The sequence below is a fragment of the Neolamprologus brichardi genome, chromosome 12 (genome assembly GCF_056152115.1).
Source record: "Neolamprologus brichardi isolate AB-2024 chromosome 12, ASM5615211v1, whole genome shotgun sequence".
In the NCBI taxonomy this organism is placed as follows: domain Eukaryota; kingdom Metazoa; phylum Chordata; class Actinopteri; order Cichliformes; family Cichlidae; genus Neolamprologus; species Neolamprologus brichardi.
The window spans coordinates 19,017,333-19,037,501 of NC_142115.1; the positions used below are offsets into that span (position 1 = coordinate 19,017,333).

At 41.7% G+C, this 20,169-nt stretch overlaps 2 protein-coding genes and 1 non-coding gene across 4 annotated transcripts in view; 1 reads left to right on the forward strand and 2 right to left on the reverse strand.

The window, feature by feature from the left end:
- On the forward strand, window positions 1-14,750 carry LOC102778564 (junction-mediating and -regulatory protein-like). Its single transcript, XM_006784153.3, has 10 exons — window positions 1-1,370; window positions 4,810-4,983; window positions 9,159-9,309; window positions 9,894-10,063; window positions 10,164-10,329; window positions 10,484-10,653; window positions 10,920-10,991; window positions 11,086-11,181; window positions 11,264-11,801; window positions 11,901-14,750. Exons 1-10 carry the CDS (start codon window positions 558-560, stop codon window positions 12,206-12,208), a joined length of 2,658 nt encoding a protein of 885 aa, XP_006784216.2. The 5' UTR covers window positions 1-557; the 3' UTR covers window positions 12,209-14,750.
- Window positions 6,653-6,724, reverse strand: trnaq-cug (transfer RNA glutamine (anticodon CUG)). The gene has a single exon. It is a non-coding gene; the product is annotated as a tRNA-Gln (tRNA).
- The window catches only part of homer1b (homer scaffold protein 1b), a 25,047-nt gene continuing 18,743 nt past the window's right edge, over window positions 13,866-20,169 (reverse strand). For both annotated transcript variants that reach the window (XM_006784155.3, XM_006784154.3), the window contains 4 exons: window positions 17,957-18,113; window positions 17,585-17,695; window positions 17,409-17,489; window positions 13,866-17,311 (listed from right to left, as the gene is read on the reverse strand). In XM_006784155.3, the coding sequence (XP_006784218.1) occupies window positions 17,120-17,311; window positions 17,409-17,489; window positions 17,585-17,695; window positions 17,957-18,113 (541 nt within the window). In that variant the 3' untranslated portion in view covers window positions 13,866-17,119. The remainder of the gene's footprint in view (window positions 17,312-17,408; window positions 17,490-17,584; window positions 17,696-17,956; window positions 18,114-20,169) is intronic.

Sequence of the window (20,169 nt, forward strand, 5' to 3'; positions counted from 1 at the left end):
GGTATCATATTTTGCGTCTGTGGTCCTGCTGGGCGAACACTGAAGACAACATGGTAATGTGAGTTTGGAGACGATGCTACCCTTTCACACAGACCAGAGAGAGCCCCGTGTAACGCTCATGTGTGCTCTCGGCGTGGCGTATCCGAACGATGTCTGCTTTGGTGTCGTGCTTCATGATTAGAAAGGGGCTCTGGAGCCTAGAAAATAACGGAACCCAGCTGACAGGCGGATCGACCGTTGGACTGGTAAACACTCGGGCGCCTGTTATGTGTCAGAGCCGAGTCTTTAACGGCCGGGAAAGCTAATGGCAGAGATAACGGCTGCTCGATGATGCGATAGACGTCCAAGTTGAAAGCAGGTGGGCCAGAGATGGGACATGAAACCGCACTGCTTCAAATTCATCCACTCGAGCGAAGGAGGATAGCCCCCCAGGCGAAATCTCCTCGGAGAGCAAACGGTTTGGTAAACGACGTTACAGCGCTGTGAGGCTCTCCGTTTCACGCCCCACTGCCAGACAGTGCCACCGCAGCATATTCCCGTTTCATCACTTGACAGAGATGTCCTTTACAATGGAGGATACTTTGGAGTCGGGGTGGGTAGCCGTTCGCCCGAATGCGTTTGAGGAGAAGGAGAAGCATAAATTTGTTTTCATCGTCGCTTGGAATGAGGTGGAGGGCAAATTTGCCATTACGTGTCACAACAGGACGGTGCAGAGGAGAAGCTTTGGTAGGGACCCTCCTGTGGAGGTGACTGGTCTGGATGGGGACAAAACAAAATGGCTCGAAAGTCCCGTCAGGGATATAGCGTCTAGCAAAGGAGCCAGTGAGGCTAAAGCATGCAGCCCTAAAACCAAGTCCCTGTCAAAACATAGTCCTGTCAAAATTCAGACTGCGACTAAACCCGCTGCTTCGCGGGTTAGCCCCGACACCGACGCGTTACAATCACTCAGAGAGGACCAGCTGTCTCTATCACTGGACTGCATGGACCTGGAGGAGCTGGACAGTCTGAGCAGGGAGGACTGCAGCTGGGCCGGACTTTTCTCCTTTCAGGACCTTCGGGCAATCCACCAGCAGCTGTGCTCGATAAACTCCGTCCTGGAGCCATGCCTGCCGGTGTTTCCGGAGGAGCCGGCCGGGATGTGGACGGTGTTGTTCGGCCCGGCGGAAGTATCCGAAACAGAAATGGACGAGCTGTGCTTCAATTTACAGGTGTACTTGGGTCACGCGCTCGACACCTGCGGTTGGAAGATACTTTCCCAGGTTCTCTTCACGGAAAATGACGACCCTGATGAGTACTACGAAAGCCTGAGCGAACTTAGGCAGTCCGGGTACGAAGAGGCGCTCAGCCGAGCAAATAAACATCTGCAGGAGGTGAGTTTTGAGATCCTCCCACAGCCTGTCTGTGACACAAGTGTGTCCGCACATCTGGAAAATTAAGATGCGCTGCACTTACCAGACCTGATTCATTGCTCAGGGTATTTATTTTATTTATGTATAAAATTTAACAACACAAAAACACACAAACTCAGAAAAAACAACAACAAAAAATCCCCAACTAATATTACATGGGATTCACCTACAGGAAGACTTCAAAAAAAAAGTCCAGTATGCAAGCTGGAGCTCTTTCTTCTATCAGGATGCTGAAGGCACAAACCCCCCCCCCCCCCCAAAGTGGATGTAGAACTGCTAGAATAATAGTCACTGTACAGGACACTAACTCCGGGTTTGCTTTGAATAATCATGAATACAGCAATAAAACTCATGAGACAAACACTGGCTTATTCTTCAGAGAGGCTAATTTGGTCATTTCCATTTGCTATAATAAATCTGTTCTATGTAGGTTAGACAGTTATAGCAGGCACACTTAAAACACAGAAAAAAGAGTTCAACAGAAATGGCAGAACTATTTAAACCAGATTTATTTGCTTGATTAGTTTAGATTGGAAGTTTTTATTTTATTTATTTATTTATTTATTTATTTTTGCATATCTATCGTTCTATGCATATATTATACTGCATTACTGTGTGTTGTTTGTCATTAAAGCTAAGAATTAGAAGTTCCAGGGGTACTGATGTGTCCTCCAGTATAGCCTTAAGGTTTTATTTTTCTTTAAATGATAATTTAAAAAACACTACGATGCATAATAACTAAAAATAATAAACCCAGAATTAATGAAAACAAAAAGGCATTTCATTTCCACTACTGTCACAGGACAGACGTCACAGGACGAGAGGAGACACATAGAATCACGTTCCCTTTGAGTAGGAAGCTAGTTTCTGAGGTTAGAAAGAAAGAACAAAGTTCAGTCAAATTCAGTTTTATTTATAGAGTTCTAACTCACAACAACAATGTTGTAAGTTAGAACTCCATAAATAAAGGCGCTTTATATTGTCACAACAATCAGGTGACCACCTATTAGCAAGCACTTGGCGACAGTGGGAAGGAAAAACTCCATCTCACTCACCTAAAACTCTAAGGGGACTGAAGTGTGAGAAAATCAGATCACATGAAGTTATGGGAGGTAAAAAAAAAAAAAAAAGACAGTGTAACCTCTGCAATACAAGAGACACCCAGTCAATGACAGGTAGAGTGCTTCAGTTTTTTCCTTTTCTCCAGAGATAAGGTGGAGTACCCAATAATGCTGTCTCACCAGAGAGCAAAGGGGTTTTTTTATATATAAATTCACTGCAGTGTGCTGTGTGCTGTACTAAACTCACAGCGAGTCAGCAGTCTGCTTATACAGCTGAGCGAGTCCAGTCCACACACACAAACCTGGGATCAAAACTGGTTTCTTTTGATTGTGAGGTGAATTTGTAAGCCATAAAGTTAACAGTATAACTATAATTCATGCTAGAGGAGCACATAACCTCATTATATGTTTATGACCTTTAACTCATTTTGAAATTATGAGCCTGACTGATTTGTGGCCTTGAAAATGAATTTTACATTTATTTAATAAATGCTAATTAAAGATGTTTTGAAGTAAAAGGAGTAATATTTATTTTAATAACATCACTCATTTCAAATTGCAATGATTTAATGTTTGACGGGGACTCTGACTAATAGTGCAGACACCCTCCAGGAACCATGCTCTGGGCCTGCTCCTCTGACACACTTAAGCAGCAGCTAATGATTGGTTAAAAGCTCATAATAGCAATAGGTATTGATGCTCATCGGCTCTCGCATTGTGCTCCTAATTAGCAGTGGTAGATTAATGCATCTTTGACTTGTGGAGCCAGACAGTGAGAGAAGGCCCCTGAGGGAACAGGTGAGAGAGGCCCTTAATGGAAGTGTTTTCAACAGTGTTACTTCTTCATAACGTTACAGTGGAAGTGGTAGATAAACCTTGGTGTGTTACCCGGATTTCTTTGAACTACACGGACTATTTTAAAAACAAATTTTAGTGAAACCATTTCTTACAATACACTTATATTCATTTTGCAAATGCAATGAAAAACGATAGAAGGCTCCTCTTAAAGATGCTCTGTTTATGATTGCAGTCACAGCGTGATGCATTTCATGTCTTTTTTAACTTAGAGTTGAAACGACATGCATTTATACTGATGTGCTTATGTGACTATTCTGGCCGAGGCATTTCCTCTCTGCTCTGCTTTTGGCAGCAAAGTGAGACTGAATAGCGCACACGAGTGAGAGAAGCCATGTCGTTCCACCCAGACGGTCCCACACCCACTCCCGCTGTCAGAATAAAAAAGGCAGAAAATCAGACAGAGGAAGTGTTGCCTTACTGCCCTTTTCCTGATCTGAAAACATTAAACAGCCGAGCCATCCCTCTGATTGCTTCAGTAAGCGTTTATCAGTTTGGGATTTCCATTTGCTCGACTCATCCTTGTGGAGCTGCTGATCTTATTCAACTGTTTATCACAGGCTGAGCTCCCTGGACTGCAGTGACAGCGCTCTATAGCTCATTCAAAAACAGAAGTTGTTTATTTTGTCAGATATCTCACACGTACACACATGCACGCACACACACACTGGCCTATCGATCCTCTCACTCCATTTGAGGGATGAGTTAATGCTTATTTTGGTGTTGCTGGTAGCCTACAGGATTATTCAGTCTGGCAAAAATGTGCGTGTATCGATCTTATTCCCAGCAGCTGCAATGACTCTGCTCACTTAGCCATAGTCTATGCAGCAAGAGACTACGCTCAGATATACTCCTGTTACTTACAGTTACACAAAGCATCCTTGTAGTCTAGTCATAGTTTTCACTCATAATCTTCTCGCTTTTTACTCCCTTCTATTCTGTTTGGATTCAAATCCCATTCATATCATGTATTTTAGAGCTTTAGATTTTATTTCTCAGATTGAAAAAAAAAAAATTTATACAAGGCATTTTTTATTGCAAATAAAGGTATCCAACAGTGTATAAGTATTCAATATCACATCTCACTGCAAGATTGAAGTGATACAGTCGTTAATGAAATAAATAATTAGGATATCATATATGTGACTCTGCTTAATCTTTACGTTTTGAGTATGTTTGCTAAGATATATTGTACTATGGTCCAAAAGCAGATTTAAGGCTTTTTAACTAAATTAAAAGGGCTAAATACTTTCAATATAAAACAATTTCCAGGCTCTTCTATGCTTCATTTCTGATTAAATATTCTGGTCTCTTGTGATGCCCCCTCCACCTTGCTCTTGTGCAATCCCACCTTATTTTAAAAATCATGGAAACACCCCTTACTTGCAGTATGTTTGTAAGCTGCTCGATGTGTGCTGTTTTCCTTTATGTTTTAAAAGTTGTCGATGTTAAGAAAAATAACTTCTTGTACGTATTAAATGCAGCTGCTGGAGAAGCACAAGACCATGGACAGTATGGTGGAGTTACTGGAGCTATATGAGGAAGAAGACCAGGCCTACGGAGGTCTGCTGGAGGCCTCCACACAGCTGTACCAGTATCTTCTGCAGCCCTTCAGAGACATGAGGGAACTAGCCATGCTACGCAGGCAGCAGATCAAGGTAACAATTTCCCCTTGTTTGGAATCAGAGAGGCATTCTTGATATTTCGTGGGAATTTGTTTGGACTTAGGTTTGGATCTAAATCCTTTAGTGACCCAGTAATTTTGCAAGACCTCTTGGCATTTTACCAAGCCCTTTCAGTCAACCCATGACAAGTAGCTTACATAGTATGCATGCAAACAAACATTTTACACATAGGGGGTAAAAGAACACTGGTGACATATAACCAGGAGGAAATAAAAATAAAATGAGACACAAATTGTTGTTGTAGATCATGGGAGTTGTGTGGGGTTTTCTGTCCTCTTCTTTAGCTGCTATGTTTAAATTACATATTATTTCTGCACTTAGTGACGTGGACGGATCATAAAACACAATGGACTTGACAGGAAATTCTCATGTCTCCTAAAATAGAGCCTGCTCCATTTGTCTGCAACACTGTGTATGTGTGTGTTTGACGAAGATGTATTATGGTATTACAAATTATCTTGTATTTTCTGATAAGCTCCAACACAGTGGGAGGGGGATGAGACGGATCTAATTGCAAAGGGAAGATGAATGCTGGTGAATGGATAAATGGTGGAAAAGCTTTGTTCAATCATTGCAGTGCTGATGGCACATTTATATTTAGCTCCATGACTCACACACAGCACATCAATAATAATAAGACCTCAGTGTCTTTTAGATGGATATTAACTTTGCCACTTGATATCCATCTACTAAGAAAAAACAGCTTTCCCATCCTTGGATCAAAACCGCTTCCTCTAAGTTTTCCACAGTACCTGAAAAACTTCTGGTGGTGTGTGAGTGAAATGCTGTCAGAGTCAATGGATCTCCAATTGCCCATATTCTCACAGAGACATGAATAAATCATGTTGTGTGGGGTCCTATAGGTGTACTGCAGGTAAACCTATAGGACCTAATGAAGAAACAGAATCAGTAGGAAGTATTTTTTATGTCTACAGCACGTACAATATACTGTCCACACTGTTCAGCTGGGATTTGTCACCCTGGCAACCAGGAATCTGAACCATGAAAGAAGTAACAATCGCTGTACTTTATCTCAAACAATTACCTTTTTCTAACCCTGAGTATTTTTTGTTGTATAAACCTAATTGAGTCTAGCTTAATAACAAAAAATAATCGATATTAAATATTGTGTATATTGAATTAATAGTTTTTAGTATTAATAATAGTACAAATGAAATAGAAAAAAAATGAGTCATTTGTTGTCTCTGCTGTGAGCATAATCACTCCACCACATTCAGTGAATTCAGGTATTTTAGTGAAACTAATTCTTAGGAATAAGGGTGGAAAATTTATGTCCAGAAGCACAAATCAATAGAGGTTGTTACTATTCAGAAAGGACCACTCTGAATGGAAGGATGGATTGTTGAGTAAAGCTTTCCACTTCACGTGTGGCTGCTGTCAATCACAGTCCTTCAACTAAAGACAGAGAGTGTTAGCAACTTTAATCCTCTATGTTGATAGTCGGTCGGATGTATGGGTATGGTATAGATGCATACATATACTACTCTGATAAGTAGAGCAGAACCTCCCTTTTTGTCTCTCTGGATTTTTTCTGTAGTGCATTTAGTCTGCTCAACAGTATGTCAGCAGAATCGAGGCTTTGCCAGAAAACAAGAGGGGAGAAAGAGGTTACAAAATATGCAGGTCCCACCGAGATTTGAACTCGGATCGCTGGATTCAGAGTCCAGAGTGCTAACCATTACACCATGGAACCTCCTACCAGAGTGGGGGAGGTAGGAGTGGGTTACACTCAAACATCCGGGTGTATTTATAGCCTACAGCATCTGCAGCTACTACACAGCAAGACTTTCAGTGACTAAGTTCTTTTATCTTCACAAAATGGTTAGACAAGAGTAAGTGCTCTTTCTTCTTCTGATGTTCATGCATGTTAGGTTAACTGATGATTCAGAGCTGGCAGGACTGATGTCTGTCTACTCTGTGATGGAGTAGCATTTAATATCAAAACACTTGATCAAAGGTTATTTTTTGTGAAGTTAAAAACTCTGGAAAGACGAATCTTAATTAAGAACTTTTTATAGATATTTTTTGTACCCGAGTTAACATATAGATTGAGATCATTTGAGATCCTCTTGTGAAATATTCATTTATATCCTGTAAACTTAGCTATATAGTAGCACAAATTAATATGGAAGAATATTTTTTATTAAAAAACCTTCAGGAAATTGCAGTGGCAAATGATACTGGTGCACTGCTGAATAGAGATGGAAGGTTAATAAGGGTCAGCCAGTTGATGTTTAGCTCTGTACTGTTGTTTGTCTTATGATTTCTGTGGCATTCATTTCACTTCATTTCATTTCATTTCTGTTATCCTGTATTTTATGTATATAAGATTTAGATTGGTTATTTATGGTTGGTTTACACAGCTTGTGTATGTATGTGTATGCATGTGTAGCTGTATATATCCACACGCTTGTGTGTGTGTGTGTGGGGGGGGTGAATTGTGTTGCTTACATTGTTGAGATATACATTGCTGTGCTTCACAGTCACCATCTACCGGAACCAAATTCCTTGTATGTGTCTCTGCATATACATGGCCAATAAACGCGATTCTGATTCTGATTCTGATTTTGTGTAAAAAAAAAACTTTCCACATTAGTGATGGATTGTTTATTCTTTTTTGGTGTCTAACTCTCTGAAACATGATGCTGCAATGTGATAATTAAATGACAAATGGTGTGATGCTGAACTGATCCAAGCTTTAATTAGTTTCTGAAATTTGCACTAGTGCATCTCAAAAAATGTGAATGTTATAAAATAGTTCAGACTTCCTGTAATTTAATTCTAGAAGATTAACTTTAAGTGAAATATTTCAAGCCATTTTTTTTTTTGATTGGAAATGAAACCAAAATTGATTTAATCTGAAAAGAGGACATTGGACCAGCGAGCAGAGGTCCAGTTATTGTTTTCTTACACCTACGTGAGATGTATCTGATGTTGTCTTGGGTTCAGGAGTACAGAGGTTGTGCGAACATCTAGCCTTCAGGACTGAGGCTTAAAGTTAAAGTAATTTGGACTGCATTATTGTGGCTGCGTATGCTGAACTAGAGTTTTTTAGAGTGTTTTAATAGTAATTTAATAAAAATCTATATGAAGTATTCTAACAATTTTAGATAGTGGATTTCTGACTTCATCAAAATGGAAACATAAAACCCCTGAAATATCAACTTTACATGTAATGAATATATGAAAGTTTAGCCTTTTCAGTTAAGCTATTAAAAAAACAACTTTATATTGTATTTATGATATTGATAAATACAATATTACATGAATTCATACTGTATTTGTTGATATTAATATTTACATGCTTAACTGGCATTATTCTATCTTCCATAAACATAACCCAAAAAACAACGGGAACATTTAAGATTTAAGTTTTTTTTTAATTTGTTTTTCATCATCGCACATGCTTTTGTAATCTCAGTGATCGTGTGAGGCTGACACTACTTTTAGTTATAGATGTCTACTTGCATACACGCTCACTTGACTGTGCACACAGTAATTAAAAATAACTAAACTAAAAGAGAAGATGGAATTTCATGACAGTTGCCAGTACTTCTGTGTGTGGGAGACGAGGCTGCCCCTCCAGGCCTGCTTTTTGTGGTGAAAGTACTTAAATGGAGTGTGTGTTTAAACTTTAAAACCGTTCCACACAGATTTTATGTGTGGGGAGATTATCTGTACTGTTATGTATACCACAGTGACTCCAAAGTTTAGGAGAACCATTTGTGTAACTTTGCTCTTACCACTAAGTGGCAGTAGCTTAGTAATGTGTGATATTTGGAGTTTAGACCACCACCACTCTGGATCTCAAATAGAAAAGAAGCAGTGCTATCTTAAAGGTGTATGTTTTTATGAATGGGCAGCTAACTTGTCATTGAGATTTGGCTCCACTGTGTACACAGGAGCTGCTTCCTAATCTTTTTTTATTATTCTTATTCAATGATTATTCATTTTTTAATATCAGCACACTATATACTGTATCCAAAGGGTTATTTTGAGAAGTGTTAATAAGATTTATTAAAAAGCTAAACAAACTTACTTTTCTTTAGATTTTATTCATCACAGAAAAATATTAAATGTTGCTTTTTAATCTTGCTGAAAAAAATGTGTGCATATCCTCTCGTTAGATTTCCATGGAGAATGACTACTTGGGCCCGAGGCGCATTGAAGGTCTAAAAAAGGAAGACTCTGACTGGCAGAAGAAGGCTCAGGAGGCCGTCCTCAACATCCAAGAGTTTACTGTAAAATACTTTGAAATCACTGCCAGAGCCCAGAAAGGTACGGTCTGCCATCACTGACACGTCAAGTCGATAAAGCAGCAGAAGGATGACTTTGAATAATCAAACAGAACACGCACACACATAGTAGAGACATTGGCGTGTTATTGACCTGTGTGTGGTTTTGATCCCAGGGCTAATGCGATGTGGTATTAATGAGACACTGCAGACAGCTGTGCTTTAACAGAAACAGGAGGAAACAAGGACGACCTATTGATCAACCAGCTCTGCCAGCAGCTTCTGTCAGTGCAGGGTCGCTCCACAATGTGTCCCTCTTATCTCATGTTTTCCTTCACAGCTGACTCATTCTTTTATTATCTCAAATTCATCAGATGAAAAATAAAGTAAGTAAATTGCTTGAAGAGACGACTGAAAAGAAAGTAGTTGCAATATCCAAATGTGGCCAATAGATGTCTCCCTCTGTGTTATTGTAAGGAGCCTTCCTTTTATGTTAGACTTTAGTCATCACATAGAGGGAAAAGAAATTGTGGTGACGTGCCCACACACTGTACCAGAGGATGAGACTGAATGAGTCACTCTCACGTTTCACTCAGCCACCTGCGCAATGTGTTTTGTTGTCGATAGGTGTATACGAGCGTATGAAGTTGGATCAGCGTAAGTTTGGTAAGTCTTCGTGGACGGCGGCGGTGGAGCGCATGGAGAGGCTGCGCTACTCAGTTGCAAAGGAAACCCTCCAGCTCCAGAGAGCCAGGGAGATCTGTCTAGAGCAGAGGAAACACACACTTCGAGAAGAGGTGTGGTAACACGCTCACGACCAAATGAAACTGCCAGGCACTCTTACTAAGCATGCTTTGTTTTTTGACCGTTTTCTATTTTTGTATTCATTCCTTCCAGATGCAGAGTCTGTGTAGCAGTGAGGACGCGATGGCCCTCTTAGACCACATGGAGACCAAGTACTATGAGCTCCAGCTTCAGCTCTATGACATCCAGGCTGAGATACTACAGTGTGAAGAGCTGCTCCTCACTGCTCAGTTAGATAGCATCCGTAGACAGATGACAGGTTCTACTGCAGCTACTTTTTGTTTGCAAGATCTTAATTATCCTGTTTTAAAGAGAGTCCTGAAGTAGAATTTCTGCTATATTAACTGCTGTAAGACTTTCTGAATTCTGGTTGTACATTAATGGTTTATATTTATGTGTATGTGTGCTTTCAGAGCGTCAGGATGAAGTGGTGTACTATGACACCTTTGAAAGTGCGGATGATATAACAGAGGACGATAGTGCAGAGAGAGAAGAGCTGCGCAGACTTCAGGTCAGCGCTCGACAGCTGGAGGCAAGGAGGGGGCGCATCACTGCCAAACGCTCCTATCTAAAGAACAAGAGGGTGTGTGTGCTTTACTCACTTTTATTTTCATTCCTGAAGTGTAGCCTGGATCATAAAGCCTATTCAAAATGAAGAAGTGACTGCTAATACTGTGGTTGCAATCCTGGTCAGCTCTTCTGTGCTAGATATTTGGATTTTCTCTACAACAAGTTATAAAGACACGTGTCTCCAAGCAAATATGTGTATACATATATATAATTATGGTATGTTCATGACTGTGAGTTTTTATTGATTGTTTAAATTGGTGATGATGTGTGTATCGATAGGAAATCTGTGTCTCCAACCACATTCAGAAACAGCAGAGACGCCAAATCCTCCAAAAGGACCCCACATCCCAGGTAGAAGTTGTTTTAGGTTTTTTTAATGATAGGACTTTTTGCTGCTAAAGCATCTCCATCATCTCTCTCCTCTTCTAAACTCATGAATTACCAGCTGAAAAATGAAGAAGAGGAAGATGAGAAAAGGAAGAGCAGCAGAGTAAGCCAGGAGAGGCAGAGAACACTGGACAGATTACGCACTTTCAAACAGGTATGTGCCCTCCTGTTCAGTGGAGGTGTCTCAGTATATGTAATTATCTTTTGCTCACCTACACCTTTGTGTCTTTTTCTAGCGGTACCCGGGTCAGGTGATTCTGAAGTCCACTCGGCTACGCACGGCTCACAGCACAAGAAAAGAGGGAAGAAGCGTGGAAATGAGTAGCTTTAGTGAGAAGTGCGCGGACTCTGTTTGTGTGCAGAAGCAGGGCCAGCCGTTGTGTCTAAGTACCAGCGTGCAGACGGACCCCAGCCCCAGCTCCACGCTCACCACTCAGCCCACGACGGCGCACACGGCGTCGCTTCCGCCGCTGCCTGTGCCCAGTCCTGCAGACTCCTCCTGCTCTCCTTGCTCCTTGTCTTCATTTCTGGCATCCCCTATTTCCCCTCCTCCTCCACCACCCCCTCCACCCCCACCACCGACAAGGGAGGAGCTGTCGCCCTCTGGGAGCCCGGGGCGGCGGGGGCAGAAGGCTGAGGGGAAGAGTGTATCAGAAGAGCTCACTCTCTCCCCGCTTGGCCCGTTTATCCCTCGCTTCTTTGACAGCAGCCAACTGGTGAGCGCCCGCAAAAAGCTGCGGAAGACCCCAGAGTTTGACGTCCACAACAGAAAAGGTACCAGGACTGTTAATAAGCAAAAAAAATTGAGTATTCACATTAGCTAGTTACAGCAGCCAATCATAGTCTGTGTTTTTCTCCCCTGCTCACATGCAGTAAGCTCCCCCATGGACGAGGTGCTCGCCTCCCTGAAGAGAGGCAGCTTCCATTTGAGGAAGGTCGACCAGCGTTCCCTGCTTCCTGCCAAGGGTGACGATGACCCAAACAGCATCCTGGCCCAAATTCGTAAGGGGGTAAAACTTCGTCGCGTTCCCTGCGGAGAGAGAAAAGACCAGGGAGAGTTCCCGCCTTCCACCGACCCCCTGACTAGGAGCATCCACGAGGCGCTGCGCCGCATCAAGGAGGCCTCACCAGAGTCCGACTCAGACGACGATGGTTTGGCCGCCCACGACTGGGAAAGCTAGGGTTCAGGGCTGCACCCGTAACACAGATGACTTCAGCCTCTGGCACTGCACACACTGTACTGTACTGTAAACACACACACACACACACACAAACAGTCAATCACGCATTCAAGCACACACATCCCAGCCACACATGTACCCAGTGACTACGCCAGAGAGTCACAACAATTATCACCAACTCACCAAACGCTCCAAAGGTCTATGGTCAATCTGTTTTCAGTTTCTTTTTCACACTACATCATCACGATGGTTAGCGATTATGTTTTTACTACTACTGTATGTCACTGTGGTTTTGTTCCCATCATCAGACTGTACCGATTCCATGTTTACTTTTTTATTTATATCAAATGTACTGTCTCGCTGACATACTGCACTGACACTTATTTGTGAAACTGTATATGGAAAGTGCTGATGAGCTGTGTGACCTCTTCACTCACCCTACAGCATAAAAGTTGTGCGTTGCTGGTAATTTGAAGTTTTTGGGAGACTGAGCGATGAATAGTTTACACGTTCAAACTGGGATCACTGGATTTAGTGTCCAGATTGTAAATCATTACAGCATCTGATATTTTTCATCAAGCTGCCCCCTCACTATGTTGCCCATCTGGTTTTGGCCCATTCCCATCACGTGGGCATGGGCGTGTCCTACAATAAAAGGACCAGTGCTCATCTTTAAATCCTTGCCTCTGTGGCACCAGATTTGCGCCCCTCCCCCTTTCTCTTGTCCTCTTCTGGCCCTCACCACCCCCGACTCTCACAGCCTCTCTGAGTGAGCAAATATTTATCGACCCATCTGTTCGACCGCAGCATATGGCTGGGCGGGTGGAAGAAATAGAGGGTGCAGTAAGGTTTATCATTATTTGTCACATCTAACAGCATCTCTAATCTGAAGCTGGACACCTACGGTTAGAGAGGATTGGACGAGGAGTCACTGAAGTTTGTTTGGTGAGGTGGAGGTCAAGGTTAGTGTCAGTGGTGCTCGTGGGTAGATTCAGTTGGTGATTCCCAAACTTCACATAAGGCATAGTCACGGTGGAGGAGTGGAACTGGTCATGCTTGTTTGAGTGATGGATGGTACGTAGGAGACTAGATTCTCTCTGCGCTGTGGGGAGTCAATGTGGGCCGTGGAGCAGTCGGTTGTGATTGATGCGGTTTCTCCTGCCATCTTCTCCACTTTCTCTCCTCCTCTTTATTGCATTTTTCCAAATTTCTCTCCCTGCACTCGGTGGGCAGGAGAACACAGTAGGAGGCCTGTTACTCACAGTGCTGGAAGTGAAGATATGCACACATGGACTCACACTCTAAATTCACAGCCAACATGTGCAAAATCGTTTCAGTGACAGAAAATGGTGTGAGCACTTTGATGATACATAGTACAAATTCTAAATCACTTTATCTGTACAGGAACAATTATTATGCTTTAACCACTGGGGGAAAATATATATTTAGAAGCTAAGTAAGTTTAAAAGCACTGAACAAACTCAGTCCTGAATTTTTTGGAAAGACAGTACAAGAATCTGCATAAACATAGCACAAAGACGTGGATTGACAAGTGTGGCTCTGAGCTTGGAAGAGCTTCAGCATGCACTGTCTTAAACAGCTTTAATGCAAAAAATAAATAAATAAATGAATAATAATTATAAAAAATAGTGTGCTTTTTCTCTTAAGCTTGTGTTGGGAGCCATTCACAGATTAATCACAAGGCAGAAAGAACAGGCACGGGTGTATATGTCACAGCTTGAAAGTAGCTCGGTGCTTAAGATGGTTTCTGTTTTTTTCCTGGCAGAGCCAGTCTGAGGCGCAACAATCTTCCATGGTACCCTCATCATGTAGCATGAAACAGACACTGACCCGACTTTAGCCTAAGACTAACTCAGACCTTACACGACTTCACTATAACTGACCAGGACAAAGTTTCTCCAATGTTAGTGCTAAGAGTTATGTTGCTTCTCTTATCTGTGGTCAGCAGTGTGTTAAAAACTTTTGGGAAAGCGGGCTCACACCTGTGAACCGGCTGTTTCTTACCTGACTGACCTGACTGTCATGTGCACTTACCTTTATCTATAAATAACCTCGACACAGCTGTATTTTTGCACTTCATTTCTTACTTTGTGTCCTGTTTTTATTTCCAACGTGTTTCCAGCCAAATCTTTTTTCTGATGCATTTGCTTCCTATAAAGACCTGTAATCGACAGGCTGACTATATGATCCTTTGTCTGAATACCTGTCAGTCACTTGAGAAGTGCAATATCAAAATAACGAAATATGAGAAAAGGAACGAAGCCTCTTCACTGGTGACAATGAGTTTAGATTGACTGCCTAAAACAGTGGACTTACTAAACAAACTGTTCCAAGAATACCTGTTTGCCTTTTCCTAGCATTCTCATTTATTCTGATGTTTTGTTTTCTTTTTTAATTTACAATTTTGCCCTTGCATTTGAATAAAACCTTGTGAAGCAAATTCTGAGATTGTCTACTGAATATTTTTGATTTAAAAAAAAAAACAGAGCCCAAACACTTTGCACACACTGAATGCCGCGGTCACTGTATTTGAATAAAAAACATAGCATTTCTTAGTTCACAGAGGTGTGTTTCTTTGACTTTGAATTCAACAGGGGGTGTAGTTTGGCTGAAGCACCAACAAGTATGTCTCCTGATCGTTTGTCACCGGCATGTGATAAATCCCTTCAGCTGCGAACTCACAAGTCTCACCAGTCTATGAACATCGTTGGCCTGAGGTACCTCTTTAATATCATGAGTTCAAAATTACTTTAAATAGTCAAAAATATTGCCAGTCTTCTCATACCTCTAAATACAATAATAATACCTACATTTAAATACCATAAGTTACAAAACAGGAGAATGAAAAGCTTCTTATCCACTACTGTACAAAGGCATTCATTAACAATAGCATTAATATTAAGGTATTCCATCTCTGTCACTCAACCGTCAACGTTAAACCAGAAAAAAAAAGGAACATTTCCCTTTACATGAGACTTATTCCAGTGTATTAACCTGCAGAAAGCTGCTGTGGTATTACTTAATACAAATCTACTACATAGAGGGAGTTATAACAGTGAAATAAAGCACAAACAAGGTGCACTTTAGAAATGGAGTCAATTTTAAGGAAGCCAGTTTAAGGTACAGCTTTAGATTTTACCTGCATAAATGCTGCTGTATACAGTAAGTCTATATTTGGGTACAGAATGTGTAAAACTGTGTTTTTAACACATTTAAAATGCACAGAAGAGTTTTTGTTGTTGCTGTTTTCAACCTACAGGCTGAACACTCATAGGTTAATACACAACAATAAGCCACCCCAAGGCGTTACTGCATTTTGAGTCTTCCAGCCATTAATTTAAACGCAGTCATGAGTAGAAAGTTGTCTTGTACATTTCTATAATTATATCATCAGTGTTATATTCTGTGTAAAAAAAGAATAGAAACTGAGTGCAGTTCTGTATTCACCAGTGAGGAGTGAAAACCTGCGGCCAGTTTCACTGAGGGTGGAGATTTTACGAACACCAAGATGACACTCTAGAAGCCCTTCACGATGCACTACTTCGACCAGACAGGGCTGCCACACAGTTTTACGGTCAAAAGTAGTACACTTTCTGTTGGACAGGGGGAGACCAGCTTAGTTGCATTTGACCTATATCTGCATGAGTCCACTGAGTAAAGTACCTGATAGAGTCGGATAGAAGGTGTTGAAAAGAGCCTGTCTGGTATTGCTCAGTGTGAGAGTGTGTGTGTGTGTGTTAAGTGTCGGCGGCCTTATTGTCCACAATGTTTCGCTGCACACACGCACACACACACACACAAACACACACACATATTATATACAAACACTTCTCCACTCATGTGTGCTTGAAGGCACACATTATGTCAGGCCTTGTTCAGAAACACACACCACACTGAGTTTGGCAGGAAGACAGGTCTGTGATGGTGGAAGCAGTCCGGATGCAGCAATCCTTCATGTTGAATATAACGTGGGCACACACACCCGAAACTTTCTGTGTGGCATGAACAACGCCTCTGGAAGATTTAGTAGTCGTCTATCATATAGGAATTTAAACTGGCTGCGGACACGGAAGTAAACCGAACTATATTTTTCCCAGGTTGGGATTTGGGGTGTGGGGAGGGGGCAGCTGTGATGTTACTCCAGACAAATAGGTAACACTGACTGATTTGTTGTATTGAGAGTTATCCTTTAATTCTCTTCTGGCAGCCCGAGCTCAAACATGGGGCTTCTCCGTTCAGTTCTCGTCTGTACAGTAAGTCACTTTGGATCAAAGCATCTGCTAGTTAGAGGACAATATATTCGGGGGGGATTTGGCAGCTTTGGCGCAGTTCTCTGAGTCTTAACAGCAATTATTTCCACATGACTTTCAACGCTCCCCTCCGGGGGGGTGGGGTGGGGGTGGGGGTGCAGTTTAGAGTGGAAGCAGGGGGAGGGGGGTGACGGTGTGGTGTGATGCTGCAAGCTGTGGTGCAGCTCTCCCAGTCAAACAGTAGATGGCACTGAGGCACAGTTCTCAAGTTAACTCTTTGCGAAAGGGTGTGTGTGTGTGTGGGTGGGTGGGTGTGTGTGTGTGTGTGAGGGGGTAGGTTGGGGGGGGGCAGGAACTACCAGTTCAGCCGAGGTTATGCCTACACCAGCCCATCAGAAGGCAAGCTGAGGTAGACCCTGCATCGTCGCGAGCCACAGGAGCGCCTGCGGTTGGTAGGAACTGGATGCCTGCAAGGTAAAAAAAACAGGGGAACAGCTGCCCTTTTTGACTGAAATATGAATGTGGGCAGTGTCTCATTTTAATCTGTGTGGGTTGTAGAGGGGAAAAGGGAGCATAGTGGGTAGGTGTCAGAGTAAGTTGTCATATGGCTCTGTCTGTGAAGTTTAGGTAACTTTGTCTTCTAGCTGGCCTCCTCTATGAGCCGAGCCAAGGTGTCTCTGAGCTCCGTCAGCTCAAAGATCTTGCCGTCCAGCAGCTCCAGCAGCGTCCGCAGGCTCTTCCTAAAGTTCTCCTGCTCCTCCTGGTTCTCTTCCAGCCTCTGCTCGGCACCCGACAGCTGCTCCTCGAGCACACGGCCGCGCAGCTCCGTCTCCTGCGCACAGTGAGATGATGTTGGCATGTTAGTGCATTAAGGTGGGGCGATTTTTTGGAGGATAGAGGATAAAGACCGTCCCACTCTTTTGACTCACCTCGAGTTTCTGGGTGAGTGTGTCTTTCTGCTCCATCAGGTCATTCATGTTTTCCAGTTCTTCTTTCAACTTTTCCATTTCCTGGGGGGTGTAAGAAAAAAAGTAAAGTGCTGTGTAAATTAAATTTAACGTGCATGAGCCTTTTCATTTTAGGGAAAAATCACACAGACACACACCTCTTCTTTATCCCTTAGTGCAGTCTCTAGTTCTTCTATGGTTTGGTTGAGCTCAGTCTTCTGGGATTTAATCACTGGGGTTTGGTTGCTCTGGCATTCAAGTTCAGTCACCTGCAAGAATAAATTGTGGACATCATTATTCAGATCCAGAGAGGAACCGGTGTAACAGAAACAGGCTCTCTGTCTCATTCCCAGACGACCTCTTCCCTTTACTCTCCCGCATGCTTACACTCAACTCTCTTTTATTCTTTTTCCCTCTCATCCCAACTTCAGAGCACCCCCACCAAATGATCACCCCTTTTCAAATTGAAATGATTTAATCACACATGAAAACAAACAAGCATCCCTGTGGCCCCCCCATTCCTCGCTCACCCGTTTGTGTAGTCTCTCTGCCTCTTCCTGGTAGGCGGCCAGTTGCTGTTTCCACTGTTTGACGTTGGCAGTGGACTCCAGCAGAGCTGCCGTTAGCTTGGCATTGTTCCCCTTTAGTGCCTCCAGCTCAGCTTCCCAGTGTTTTGTCATGGCCGGGCTGCAGAACACAAGGAAACGCATGCTGTCAGTTCACCAACAGTGATGATGAGTGCTCGTGTTTCCATGATAATGCATGGTGAAAATCCATCAATCCATCGAACAATAATGCAAATTATTATTAAAAAATACTTCATAGTTCATAGTTATTCATTTTCTATTGTGTTAGATCATTTCATTGTACATCTAATAAGGTTTGCATCTCTCATTGTAATCTGTACTTTTATTGGGCCTCACTGAGCTGAGCACGATTACTTCAGTTTACCAAGAAGGTTACGTTGTTTTATTTGTCTGTTTGTGTGTAAACAAGATTACACAAAAACTTCCAGGCCAATTTTCCTGAAAGTTGGAGGAGAGCGACAAATGTTCACATTTTAAGGACCCTTTCGGGGCAAAGAGCAGGCCCACAGATTTTAGCCTGAAGATTTGGTTTAAAGTCCGACTAAGGGTTAAGATTAAGATTAGGATTAGGAATGTAGTAGCTCTGGTTAGGGTTAGAAATGTAACTCAGTGCTCTGAATTGATAGAAACACGATTGGGTGTAAAGGAATGCATGTGCATGGTAATTTTCCCAAATAATTTGAGTTATTCTATAAAATTTGTTACTGTTAACACAACAGAGGGATATAATTTAACTAATGAAAATGATCAGTAGGATTTGTTTTGTGTTCACGTGACCATGAAACTGTATGTCACAGTATAAAATATAAATAATACCTTTTAGAAAGAATATTCCTAAATACACGAACATGAGATAACAGGGAACAACGACTGCAGTGGGCACTCAGGCTGGAGGTCAGCACTTCACTGCCGTAGTTGTGAAAGCAGCTGTCTGACAGATGAGCTATAATCTGAGATTATATCCTTTAGACTGGCTGGAGCCTAATCTGGTCCAGCTACTCACAGAGTAGATGACGAAGTGATTGAATGTGACTGATTTTCATGCGCCTACAAAAAAAAATTATTTTTGTCCTTTTCATTTATAGGTTCAGAGTTGTATAGTATATATCTTAATATATATTATATATATATATAATAAATTATGAACAATATACTGTTTAAATATGTACCAACAGTAATTATACAAGCAAACAAAATAGAAAATAGGTGCAGAGTTTGTACAATTCTAAAAAGCCTGAAAGTCAATATTTGTTATGAAACATATTAATTCTTTAACATAGCCTGAACTCTCTCAGGCAAACTGTCGGGACATTTCATTAAGTAGTCTTCAGGAACATTTCTTCAGATTTCGGGAAAGATATTCAAAGCTCTTCTTTGCATGCTGGCTGCCTTATGTTTAATTCTCTGTTCTCAGATGATCCCACACTGCTTCAGTAATGTTGAGGTCTGGGCACTGGGGAGGCCAATCTGATAGTGTTCCACTGTTTGTTTGGGTTTTTTGCTGTCAGCTAAGTTTTTAATGCATTAAAAAGGGTATCGTATTATGTAAAAGATTCAAATCCTTTGTCATTCCAATGAATTTCATCAAGTTCTTCAACATCACTGGCTGAAATGCAGCCTAATGGCAGAGCTTCCACCATGTTTTACAGATGATTGTAGACACTCACTGTTGTACGTCTCCTGACTTCCTCCGTGCATACTGAAGATAATTTGAATCAAATTTTTAAAATTTAGATTCATCACTGCACAAGATCTGCAGCCACTGATTTTCAGTCCAGTTCTTGTGTAACTTGTCATACACTCAAAAAACGGAAATTGGGTGGTTACATTTACAAGTTCATATGTCATTTGAACAAAATATTGTCAAGTTTCTATGGTGAATGCAATCAAATCATGTTGGATCTGCAACTTAATTTGTTCTTGTTCAGATGACATGATACAATCTAGGAAGTGTGGTTAGTTGCCTGCACTCACAAAATTCACAAGATCACATGAGATTTCAAACCACAGGAAAATCACTGGGGTTATAAGAGGCAGACAACCACGGCAACATAAATGCTGTTGCTATTTATTGTGGTTTAACCTGTCAAGGACAAAAACATAAAGAAAATTCTGCATCAAGCATAACTTTCATACTTTTGTTATGTCTGGATTGA